The following is a 12,414-nucleotide window of genomic DNA, read 5'->3' as shown; positions in this document are numbered from 1 at the left end:
TGTCACCTGCAACAAATGCTAAACCTCTGACTTTGTCTGTTATGTCTTTGTCTTCTGTTACAGGTAACCGTTGGCGTGAATTGGACTCTGAAGCTAATGGACTTGAGCTGGATCTGGATTCTTCTGAGCCTTTATCAGAAACGATGTCGTTTGGAGCTGTATTGTTTATAGTAAGTATACCATGAGTTATACAAGTCGACAAAAAAATTATATATGGACGAACAGTAAAAAGTAAGTCAGGAGTTCAATAGATTTTGACTATGTTATAAATGAACATGTCAAAACATGAAGAAAAATTGATAGAAATACGTTTTGTATATACAATTTTTTAAAATATCCATTTTTGGCTATTTTCGTTTTTACCATCTTTTACCTATGTTACATGGAAACTTTTTTTAAGGTATGTTTCTAGTTTCTGAAACGTTTCAGAAATGGAAACTCGTGGAATTACGGAAACATGATTTATAGAAATCTTTGTTTAGAAACATGATGGAAATTCCGTTTCCATTTTGGAAATACGACGAAAACCTTTTTTAGAGTAGAAACTGAATAAATAAAATAATTTGAAAATATATATCCATAATACAATATAAATATATAATATCATTAGTGTTTTAGTTCAACTATTTAATATTTATGTTTTGAATTTGTGTTATTTCAAATATTCTTTTTGATATAGGTTTTATGTTTGGTGTTTTATTATGTATATACATATATTGCAACCTAGTCTTTTACATAATTAAAATGTGTTAAATTAATTTTAAGAATTTTTTTTAGATTTGCATTATCTTACATATAAGATATTGTTTTTAGGAGATAAAGTTTAGTATTTCGAGTGTAGTATTTATAGATATATATATATTACTAATTAACATTGAAATCCATAGTTATCACCCAAAATACTTTAAAATGCATTTGAAAATCCACATATATGCATTTAAAAACCTCATAATTTTGCATTGATCTTTAAAATCTACAGGTGTTATTTGTTAATTCAAATCCAATTTGAAACTTCCTAAATAGATTTTGAGAAGAAGAATTGGAAATAAATAAAAATAAAATTGGATACTTCAAATTAAATCTATTCAAAATAGAATAAATAGATTTTTCTTTTATTTTTGTGTAGTTGGATCCAGACATGAATGAATAAATTATAACCAAAAAAAATATAAAGAGTTAAAGGTCTTTTTCTAATAATAATTCATTATTATAATCTTTTTGTTTTAGTAAAAAATAAAATTAATTATCATTAAGAGAGGCGTATGAAAATACAATTTCCGAGAGAAAGACACGAGATAAATTCTGATCCCCTCTTGGCCTCTTGGTGTCTCCTCCTCTCTCTCTCTCTCTTACAAATAGATTTCAAAAACCCTAAATTCCACAAAAACTGATTAGGTTCCAAAATTCTCTCCGGCGATTTTCTCTCAATAAAATTCGGCTCACGGTGAGTTTCCCAAACGTCGAATTGAATTGATCGAAGAAGAGGTTCTTCACTTTCAGAAAATCCTAATCTCTTTTTTTTTTTTTTTGATTACGAAACGATCATCTTCGGTTTTATCGAATTTAGTCATTTGGTTATTCTCTTTACTTTCAATTGTGCTCTGTCCTCTTTCGTACCTTCGATTAATTCACGTCAAAATTGATTTTTTGTTTTGAAATTTCAATTTGATAAAATCGATATTTTTTTATGGCAATTACATAAATATCGTATCTAAAGTTTGATTTTTTTTTTTTTTTCTGTGAGTTTACATTTCGTAGATTATTTACGAAAATTTTATTCTTTTGCTTGTAAAGATTTGAATTTTTTTTGTTTAATACCTCTCACGGTAGTAAGCTAAAGATTGTTTTTTTTGGGGGCTGAACTTGTAATAGGTACAAAGGTTGAGTTACTTTGAGCTTGTAAGATGAATACTCAAGAGGTGAGAGTCGTACCTCGAGGAAATCGACGGAGGAAAGCTGTGATTGATCTGAATGCTGTACCTGGAGATCAAGAAGGCACTTCTGCTTCTTCTGTTAGGGCTCCTACCACCCTGCCTCCTGTTGTAGAGTCTCAGCCTGTTCCTACTCCCATTGATGTTGATGCGATCGAAGATGATGTTATTGAATCATCCGCAAGTGCTTTTGCTGAAGTATGTTCCTTCGTTCCTTCCCTGTTTATCTTTTATTTTCTCAGTGATTGATGGGATGTGTTTGTGTATAAGGTCACTGATTTAGTTTTGTTTTGATTCCAGGCTAAAAGCAAATCTAGAAATGCACGTCGGAGATCCTTGATGGTTGATGTAGAGTCAGGTCAGTCAGGTCAACTGTGATGGTTGGATTTTAGTTTGTGTTTGTATTGTGCTGTGATGGTTGAGGGATTGCTGCTTTAGAATGTTTGTTCATAGCTAACCAGTTTTCTCTTACTTGTATGGGTAATTGTAGGAGGTACAACTAGGGTGCCTGCCAACTTGAGCAACAAACGCAGAAGGATTCCTTCTAGTGAACCTATCATCGACTGTGAGCATGCCTCTGTAAATGTCGTTGAAGTCGACATGTTATCGGTAAGAGAGATGTGACTTTCTGAAAGCATGTAATGTACAGTTATGCTACTTAGTTTTAGCTCACCATTTTCGTTTAATTGTGCAGAGACTGTCTAGATCGAAGGCTCCAGCTCCCCCACCAGAAGAGCCGAAATTCACATGTCCCATCTGTATGTGCGCCTTCACAGAGGAGATGTCAACCAAGTGCGGTCACATCTTCTGCAAGGGATGTATAAAGACGGCAATATCTCGTCAGGCCAAATGCCCTACTTGCAGGAAAAAGGTGACTGCAAAAGAGCTCATTCGAGTATTCCTTCCAGCCACTAGATGACTTATACAGCAACATCACCAACCACCACCCTGTAAGTCTAACAAATGATTGTTTTTCATCTACGATTGTATCAATTACAAGATCTTATTAAGTAAACGGGAATTTGGTTTCTACTCTCGCAGGTCTAATCATTTGTCAGACTGTTCTCATACTCACTTCGGAACATTGAAAGGGACTTCAGTGACTTTGTATTTTAGGATGAGAAATATTCAGTTATCAAGAAGGCCCTATCATTTGATGGATATCATTGGTAATAACTCTTTGTTTTTAGTTGCTGTTATATGTAATTTAGGTATCTGCAAACCTCTCAGTCGATACTATTTTCTCTTAATTGATGAAAAAGATATATGAAAGAAAAAAATATTGGATCTTAACTTAAATTTCGACATACTGTACATTCTTAATTATGTTGTGTATCTCAGTTCGGTTTGCTGATAAATACATCAAGTATATGTGTGTGTCAGTATGAGCAGATAGTAGGAATTAGAGGGACAATTATTAGAACTCCATGCATTGAGAGTCTGAGACTATACTACACTATGGTCGCAAAAAGATTGATTACAGAAGCTAATAGACATGGGTTTCAATCAATTCTCTATTGCTCTGCCTTATTTAATTACACCTCAAGGTCACCTTGTAGTAGTCTGCACTATGCACCATCGCCTTGTCATGAAAACCCGGTGGATGCAGCTATACTGGGATCACCTGTAGTCTGAGATGCGGGCACAAGGTTCTGGTTGCTGAGGCCAGCTTTGAGAGGGAAATGACCATACCATCCTTTATGAAAGGGCCAGCCTTAGTGTGGAAAACCAAACCAACCCGAGAGTGGTTATTGGCGAACCTCACTCTGGTTCTCAGGTACATACCTCCCTCCTTCAGCAACTGATAGTAGAAGTGCCATCAAAAATAGTGCCAGAAGGAGCTTGGCTTGAGTGTTGGTCTTTCTCATTTTGGTTGGTGATAATACCGAGAACTGGTAGCTAGATTTATAGGCCAATCTAGTGAAGTGGTGGTGGTTTAGCTTTCCTTATTTGTGAGGGATGTTAAATGGTGTATGCATTATAGATTTTTTGATCCTTTGGATTGGTTGTTCACTTGTTCTGTACAATTAAATTCCGCCATAGTCCACAGTAGTTCTAACTGATGAGTGATTAGGAATTTTATAATGGTAGGTGTAATTGCTGAGTAAACCATTGATTACAAACATTCCAAGAACACCAAGTCTCCAACCGCTAACTTTTGAATCTTCTAGTCATGGGGTGAGTAGTATTGAACTGTAGTGCTGAATGGTGATCATTAAGGTTAGTTCATTTCTTTCTACCGGATGCATGATTCTGGTGACATGTCAAATATTAGAAAGATGGATATTGCCCCTTCTGGTTGGCTAATACCACTCGATACTGTTCTCTATAGCCTAAGAGAAGACCCAAGTCGTGTTCTTGTAAACAGCCGCACAACTGATTGAAAGACCCCAATCCGGGTTTATGGCGGTGGAGAGTTTTTTTCCTGTTCATGCCACTTCTTGACCTTAACCAGAGTGTATTTTAATGGTCTGATTTCGGCCAAATTCATAGAACTCATTATTTAGTTCGTAGCTACTTGCTCCATGTTATGTCAAATGAAGTGCGTCGTGCAATTATTCTTCTTGCTTTTGTTCAATAGTCTATCTTGATTCATCAACGGATCGTGACTCGGTCTCAAATTAATCTTAGGGAAGCACAATCAAACGTTTTACCCTGATCATCCCAACTCCGACCAGGACTTGGCCACTTCAATAATCCCATTTAATCATGGGTAAGTCTCTAAATGTTCAGATTTCTATTCGCCAAAGATCCTCTTGGATTTAATCTTGATCATCACCCGTCGATATATAGTAGTAGCCTATGGTACACCCTGGTAAATTCCATGGTTCATCCTGAAACTGGGTGGAATCTGAAGAGACTTATCCAACCTTGCACCAGTATATCATGTGCTATGTGTTTAAACTTTAAAGGTTCAGCGAATCTTGCCATTTCACCAAATTTCTCATTATTTTTTGCTACTTTAATGTATTCCAAGAATGAGTATTTTTAGTTTATTTACAAATAGTTGACCAACAGAGAAGTCCCGAATAAAAACACTATATGACAAGAGCGTACTAAAGAATATAAAGTTTTGTCGTCAGGGACGCAAACAGTCTTTAAGTCTGGTCAAAGAAGGATCCGTCCGTATAAAAATATTACATGGTCCCAACACGCACACGCTTTTGGTACCACACGTTCAGAATCGGATGGAAAAAACAAAAAAAAGCCTCCGAACATATTTAAGTCTAGAACCTTCACATGATATTAATAGTAGTCGCATTTAAAACGTCTTACAAAATAAGCCTTCCGCCTTCATACCCCGACAAATATTTTTCTTTTCTTCTAATTATAATACCCGAGAGACAACAACATATCATTCATCTTTTTTATCTACCAAATCAGTCCTTTTACTACCGTTCCAAGAATCATTTTTATCCGGTTTACCACAAAAGAAGCCAATCCGGTTTAGTATGAGTTGATGCTGGCGACGTACTCATTGCCTCTACGGTTAAAAGACCTTCCTCCTCCTCCACCTCCCCTCCTGTAATCGTAGCCATATCCATAACCTCCTCTTCCTCTCACTGCCACGTTTCTGTTTCCGTATCCACTTCCTCTGTGACCTGTTTACTTAAGCAAACAAACAAAAAAATCATCCTCCTCTTCTTTACATTACCATATCAAAGTTTTGCTACCTAGACCAACTCACCTCTTGATGTGGATAGCTTCTCCTCCACAAAAGCTCTCTGTCCACCAATTCTCACAGGTGAAGCCTGCATCATTAAGATGATTTCATATATACATCAATTTAAGGTTAAGACACCTGACGCTGATATTGGTTTCTATTATGCTAAAACAAGAATGTGAAAATTATATTACAGGTTAGAATATGTACCTCTATTGCTCTCTGAGCAGCATCTGCCTCCTCAAACTCAACAAAACCATAAGGATAACCAAGTCCCTGCCAGTCATACAGTAAACTATCATTCGTTTAAGAAAAAAAACTCTATGTAAGATAAGTGTTTCATTATCCCCGGGAGAAAGCTTCCAATACTTTAAGTTAATTGGTCAATCTTACCCTTTGGCCTATAACTTGAATTCCACCATTGATAATAGCTCCAAATTGCTTGAATTCAGCCTCAAGCATGTCAATGTTGGCGTTTGCAGGAAGATGTCTCACATAAATAGATGTACCCTCAGCTACCACTAATGAAAAGACAAAAAAAAGAGAATAAAACCATGTAATGAACAGATAAGGGAAAATAGACGAAGAAATAACTGAAAACTTGAGGTTCAGCTATTCTGTGAACTCCTACCTTCCTGACTGTGCCCATTGTCAGCAGCATCAACAAACTCAGAAACTGTATCAGATTCTATCACTGGAGAAGGATCTAAAAATGCTTGTTTTCCTTGGTCGTTGAGTATCTGGCCTCGAGAAGGATCTGAAGGCGCTTGATGTTCTTGGTCTTTCTGTATCTGCTTCGGAGACAATGAAGAGACAGCTGAAACTCCAGAATTAGTCTTCGTTACCTTTAACTGTTATGAAAGTCATCAATTATATATAGAAAACTTCAAAAGTGATATAGTAAACCCTAAAATAAGGTGTAACAAAGTTGAGAATCCTCTTAGATGACTACTTACCACAGAGGCATACGATTTCTTGGGAACATTTTCGAGCCCATCATCTTGGTCATAACATTTCAGTGACTCCTCTGCAACTCTTTTGCAAGTTATCTCAATCTGTGGAACTTCTTCATTAACAATCTCAGGTACTGGAACATTATCCTTAGCATTCTCATTACTCAAGGGTTTAGACACTTCCGTACAAACAGGGTTCGCTGAAACACATGCAGCTTGCTCAGAGCCCTTATTGCCTGTAGGAGCTTAAGTTTAAGAAAAGGATTGCAATATACTGTGCATTGGAAGAAGTTCAAAAAAGAAGTGATGGATAATGAGTGTAATTTTAACTTACCATTAATAAGACTGGGTCTTGTAGAGTCCTTCCCAGAAACAACTTGCCCATCTATGGCCTCTGGAACATTATTCTTAGCATCGTCATTCACAAATCTGAAGATGTCATTCAGAACAAAGAACCCATTTTCTTGCGGAGCAAGGAAGAAAGTCTGGGTGAATTTCCTCCTCAATGTCTCGTTTTGAGTGAAGTATCCAGTAACGACAAGGAGGAAACCCCCACTGTGAGACTCTTGGGTATCATAACTGGTAATCTCAGCGGAACTGAAATTTCCACAAGTCAGTGACTTAAGCTCCTCACCTATACCCTGCTCAAAGAATAAGCATCAAATGAGACCAACTTAAAGAGAATTACTTAAAACCGCATCCAGTTTCAACCAACCAATTGACACTCATGTTTGTTTACACGAGTAAATGGACTAATCCTAACACAATGAAATAAAAAAGAATAGTCTCATTCAACCAAACCCCAACTAAAACTACTGACAACATTTACCTCCAAGGTAGAGAAATCGCGCATAACTCCGTCCTGTCCAACACGCCCAACCTTACTAATCTCTTGATAGAAGCGGTGAAGATGCTCAGGCATGTTGTACAAAATGTGGTAGTACTGACTGACAAACGCTTTCCCAACCTACATTTACCAACACANAAAAAAAAAAAAAAAAAAAAAAAATACACTTAACAACATAAAAATAGATATGAACCAAACTTGTGAAAAAGAAAGAAGCAAACCCCATAAATTGAGACATACAGTAAGTGAATCAACAACAGGTTTAGGTGCAGCAGCAGCAGAAGAAGAATCCATAGTATCTCTAATCTATCACAAACCTCCACAGCAACAAGCACCTGTGATTCATAAACAACAACAAAACTCTCAGAATCAAATCTAATCACAGAACAACCCACAACTCCTTAAAATCACAGACTAATTTCCCAATCATTTCGTTAGACGAAACCTCACGAACCTAACACACAACACATACAAAGCAACAAAACGAACTACGAAACAACAAAATCTACTTCACATTTCGCTTCCAACACTACGAAATCTCACTGTAGATCACACATTCGGCGAAATCGGTCACATCAAACATCAACGAGAAACGAAAATTGCCAGAGACGATTCACCTGAAATTAGAGTAAGAGTGAAGAAGAGAGTGAGAGAAAGAAGTTACAGTAGCGAAACAGAGTTCCGATTTTGTAGGTCTGGGGGACCTCGAGAACAATGGCGGGACCTAGGGTTTGATCGCGAGGACGAGAGGGCCAAGTGTACGGAAAAAAAAAGAAAAAGCGAGAAGAAAAAGGCAACGGAAGAGGACTTTGTGGGGACTTGAGGAGGCTGTTTGTTTATATAGACGGAAAGAGACTCTTTGGGGTGTGGGTGGTCATGGACTCTTTTTTGGACCGACACGTGTCAAAATTAAGGTCTCTTGCACTTCCTCCTCCACTCCCACTACTAACTTCAGATTATTTACTGATGATTAAAATTAGATTATTAAGGATTTATAAACTTGGATTAATTGGAGTAGTAGATGTATAATATAGTGCACACGTCCGCATGTTAATTCAGTATCCGAGTATATAGAATGTATTTTTATATCTGAGTTGTTGATTCAATCATTGGTTTCATATTAAAAAAAAGATGGCACACACTTGGTGGTACTCAGCATGTCAAACGTGAATCGAAAAGTCCTTTTGAGTCCATCATTCTCAGTAGCAAGGTCATTGATTCTTTTTTTTTACTAGTTCTTATAAATTAAAAGAAAAAAAAAATATATGTCTTAATTAAGTAAATAAATTTAGACAATCTATTTATGGATGTATTAGCGTTTGCAGCTTTTGAAGTTTATCTTCTTTGTTGAATTTTGACATTTAAACTCCAAACTTTGTTCCATGTTCAATTATTCGACAAACATTGAACCTGTTATATTTATGATACACTACATCCCATGAAACTTTGTATTTACAGTTACAAAAATATTTTTTTTTATGTTTTAAAATTTGTATTTATATATAAAAAGTTATACATTGAAAAATCCACAAATTAACTTTAAACGTGAGTCTTTTAACTTGTCTTTTAACTTTGAAAGAAAGAACATACGTTATATTTTCTTTTTTTGTATTATGAAACTATTCACTTTTTTGTCATTGTTCATCAAAACATATATTTTATTTATTGTGCGTTTATTATTTTGTTAATTTATGAATCATATAAGAAGTAAATTTGTCATTATTACATTACAAACAAAAAGTTTGTTTGAAAAAAAGAAGAAAAAATCAATCTTTTTCCATATTCCACTATCAGTTAAAAAAAATATATCAAGAAAACTTGAATAAAATGACTATGAAAAAAATATTAAAAATATATATACGAAGTAGATGAATAATAAATTTTAGCAAAATTTTTTAACTAATACACGTTTGATGACTAACATAAGGTTGAAAATGAATCACAACACGTTTTCCCACATTTATATATGCATTGGACGACGATGTCCATATCATCATCATCATAAGTGATTAACTTCTACTGACTGAGAAAATCTAATTTATTTAACCTAACTATAGTTAATCTATATAATGCACACGTCTGCATGTTAATTCAGAATCCGAGTAGAATGTATTTTTATATCTAAGTTGTTGATTCAACCACTTCAAATCTATGTATGGATGTAGGCAGTAGCATTTGCAACTTTCCAAGTTTATCTTCTATCTTGAATTTTGACATTTTAAACTCCAAATTTTATTCTGTGTTTAATTATTCGACAAACTTTGAACTTGTTATATTTATGATACACTACATTCCATGAAAATTTGTATTCAAAGTTACAAAAATATTTCTTTTTAAATTTAGAAATTTGTATTTATATATATAAAGTGTTACATTGAAAAAAATCGCAAATTAACTTAAAACATGACTCTTTTGACTTTTCTTTTTAAAATTTTGAAAGAAAAGAATACGTTATATTTTGTTTTTATTATAAAAGTTATGAAACTAATCACGTTTTTGGTAATTGTTCATTGAAACATATATTTTATTTATTTTGTGTTTAATATTTTATTAATTTATGAGTCATATAAGAACTAATTTTGCCACTATTATATCAAGAACAAAAAGTTTGTTTAAAAAAGGCAAAAAAAAAATCAACCTTTTTCCATATTCCAATATCAGTTTTTAAAGAAAAATATATTAACAAAAGTTGAGTAAAATGATTATGACAAAAATTAGATATACTAAGTAGATGAATAAACAGTAAATTTTAGCAAAATGTTTTAACTAATACATATTTGACGAATAACATAGGGTCAAAAATGAATCATAAGACATTCTCCCCCATTTATATATATGCATTGGACGACGATGTCCATATCATCATCAGTTCATCATAAGTGATAACTTCCACTGACTAAGAAACTATACTTGATCTTTTTTTTTTTTTCCAAAATATATATAAACAACTCATGAGAGAAACATCCAGAGATTTTCAAGACGTCTTCGTATTTCTATTTGTTGCTAGTTGACTATTAAACAATTGAGTCAATGAAGTGTTCTGACTTTCTGAGAAAAATATATATGACTATTGGGCCGATAATGGGCTGATAATGGACCGAACACCTTAAAATGTAAAATTTTCAAATAAAAGTAACGATTTGATAGATCATGAGACGACCACCAAACCAAAAAAAAAAGATTTGACAGATAACAGAAAAACAAAAAAGCTTCTCCTCCTTCCTCCTCCTTACCAAAATCTCGAGTCTCGACGGTCTACCGGAAAAAATGGCTGCTAATTTCTGGAATTCGTCTCACTAGTAATCATTCTTTTCAACTTTACCCATCAAAGTTCACTTCTTCTTCTCCTTCTACGCAACTTTTTAATTTCAATTTCTCGACTTTATTTATTTATTTATTTTTTTCTGGTTTGGACAAAGCAGTAAACAGCTTTTGGATCCAGAAGAAGTCGATGTAGAACGTGGTATCTCAATTGATGATTTCAAGCTCATCAAGTTCCATATGTCTAATCGTAAGAAAGCCTCTCTTTTTTTCTTTTTTTTTTCTCACTCGCAAATTTGTTTGTCTCTGTTGCAACTGGTTTGGATAATTTTTATAGATGGATCAAAGGAAGTATTGAGTTTATATATATGTCTCTTTGTTTTTTTTTTCAGATATAATGAAATTGGCTCAGCACATTAAAGTGAGGCAAAGGTTAGTTTTTTTTTTTTGCAATTTGGGGATCCAATTTTTGCTAAATCAGAGATTCTACTGTTGCAGTTGTTTTTGGTTCAGTAGTAACCTGGAATTTAATTTGAATGTTTGCCCTACTTATGTAGGGTTGTAGCTACTGCAATTACGTATATGAGGCGGGTTTATATCAGGTATGCAATGTATAATTTGTATATCTTGTGATTGTGAGGTATTATTCAATGAGTTAAATTCTTCTTGTTTGCCAATAAATTAGTTGTTGACAGTTCTTGTTTATTTATTCAAAAGCATAGTCATGCCAATGTGTCTATATGTTTGATCTCTGTCATCAAACACCATAAGGTGTGCAACCGAAAGTTTTCAGTTTTAGCCACTAATATCTTCTTTTGACATTATTATGCTGTCTCAGAAAGAGTATGGTAGAGTTTGAGCCTCGTCTTGTGGCACTTACGTGCTTGTACTTGGCTTCTAAAGCTGAAGAAAGCATTGTGCAGGCCAGGAATCTTGTTTTTGTCAAAAGATTGTGTAATATCTTCTTCTACTGTGTCTATTTTTTTTTGGAACGTTTTTGACTTTTCACTGTTGCTTAATTCTATGAGAACCTCCTTCAATATGCGTTTTTTTTTTTTTTGTTGACATTTCGACTACGATTCTTATGTCGTTGCAGATCCTGATGAGTGCAAATATGAACTAAAAGATATATTAGGAATGGAGATGAAAGTCTTAGAAGCACTAGACTATTATCTGGTTGTGTTTCACCCTTACCTTTCATTATCTAAGTTTGTACGCTTCACCTCTCTTATCTGCTTTTCAGAAGCCGTATAATTTTCACATGTTTCCTCTTATTGTCTGTAGTTGCCTTTAATGTTTTTGACTTCATTATAACCAATGAAGTGTTTTGGACCAATTGTATTTTATATTCCTTGGTGAGAGTTTTGTGTGCCTTGATGGTATCTAAACCTATATGTTTCCCTATTATGGAACTGAGAATTCATTTTAGTTAGAAGATCAACATTTTCATATCAAGAACTCATTCTTTTGATTACTCAGGTATTTGCAAGATGCTGCAATAAACGATGTAAATATGAACCAGATCACATGGTAAAGTCCTTCTATATGCGAAATTTTGCTTATTTCTTTAGATCTCTGACCTGAGTAAAAAGCATTAAAAAAAAACTAAGGTTTGTTTTCGTGTTTCAGGGGAATTGTTAACGATACATATAAGATGGACCTCATACTTGTACACCCACCTTATCGCATAGCGCTAGCGTGCATATACATAGCAAGTGTCCACAGAGAGAAAGACATCACTGCATGGTTTGAAGATCT

At 34.4% G+C, this 12,414-nt stretch overlaps 3 protein-coding genes across 6 annotated transcripts; 2 read left to right on the top strand and 1 right to left on the bottom strand.

Moving 5' to 3' along the window:
• Positions 1,272-3,230, top strand: LOC104725348 (LON peptidase N-terminal domain and RING finger protein 3). Of its 2 annotated transcripts, none has more exons than XM_010444007.2 (6): positions 1,272-1,485; positions 1,873-2,129; positions 2,232-2,289; positions 2,422-2,540; positions 2,626-2,881; positions 2,973-3,230. In XM_010444007.2, exons 2-5 carry the CDS (start codon positions 1,905-1,907, stop codon positions 2,848-2,850), a joined length of 627 nt encoding a protein of 208 aa, XP_010442309.1. In that variant the 5' UTR covers positions 1,272-1,485; positions 1,873-1,904; the 3' UTR covers positions 2,851-2,881; positions 2,973-3,230. The 2 variants fall into 2 exon arrangements, with proteins under 2 accessions (XP_010442309.1, XP_010442308.1); XM_010444006.1 differs by having other exon boundaries at positions 1,302-1,444.
• LOC104725347 (ras GTPase-activating protein-binding protein 2-like) lies at positions 5,137-8,201 on the bottom strand. Of its 3 annotated transcripts, none has more exons than XM_019232634.1 (10): positions 8,013-8,201; positions 7,636-7,730; positions 7,378-7,515; positions 6,883-7,189; positions 6,552-6,784; positions 6,227-6,446; positions 5,989-6,116; positions 5,806-5,871; positions 5,620-5,683; positions 5,137-5,540 (listed from the first exon to the last, which is right to left on the bottom strand). In XM_019232634.1, exons 2-10 carry the CDS (start codon positions 7,687-7,689, stop codon positions 5,422-5,424), a joined length of 1,329 nt encoding a protein of 442 aa, XP_019088179.1. In that variant the 5' UTR covers positions 7,690-7,730; positions 8,013-8,201; the 3' UTR covers positions 5,137-5,421. The 3 variants fall into 3 exon arrangements, with proteins under 3 accessions (XP_019088179.1, XP_010442303.1, XP_010442304.1); XM_010444001.2 differs by having other exon boundaries at positions 5,138-5,533; XM_010444002.2 differs by having other exon boundaries at positions 5,139-5,533; positions 8,060-8,201.
• LOC104725346 (cyclin-C1-1-like) lies at positions 10,554-12,412 on the top strand (the record flags this gene model as incomplete). Its single annotated transcript, XM_010443998.2, has 8 exons — positions 10,554-10,694; positions 10,818-10,906; positions 11,049-11,088; positions 11,214-11,258; positions 11,495-11,610; positions 11,753-11,864; positions 12,136-12,186; positions 12,286-12,412. Coding segments are annotated over exons 1-8 (612 nt in total), but the record flags the coding sequence as incomplete, so codon positions are not given.

Source organism: Camelina sativa, chromosome 11 (genome assembly GCF_000633955.1).
Source record: "Camelina sativa cultivar DH55 chromosome 11, Cs, whole genome shotgun sequence".
NCBI lineage: Eukaryota > Viridiplantae > Streptophyta > Magnoliopsida > Brassicales > Brassicaceae > Camelina > Camelina sativa.
This window is presented reverse-complemented; position numbering and strand designations above follow the sequence as displayed.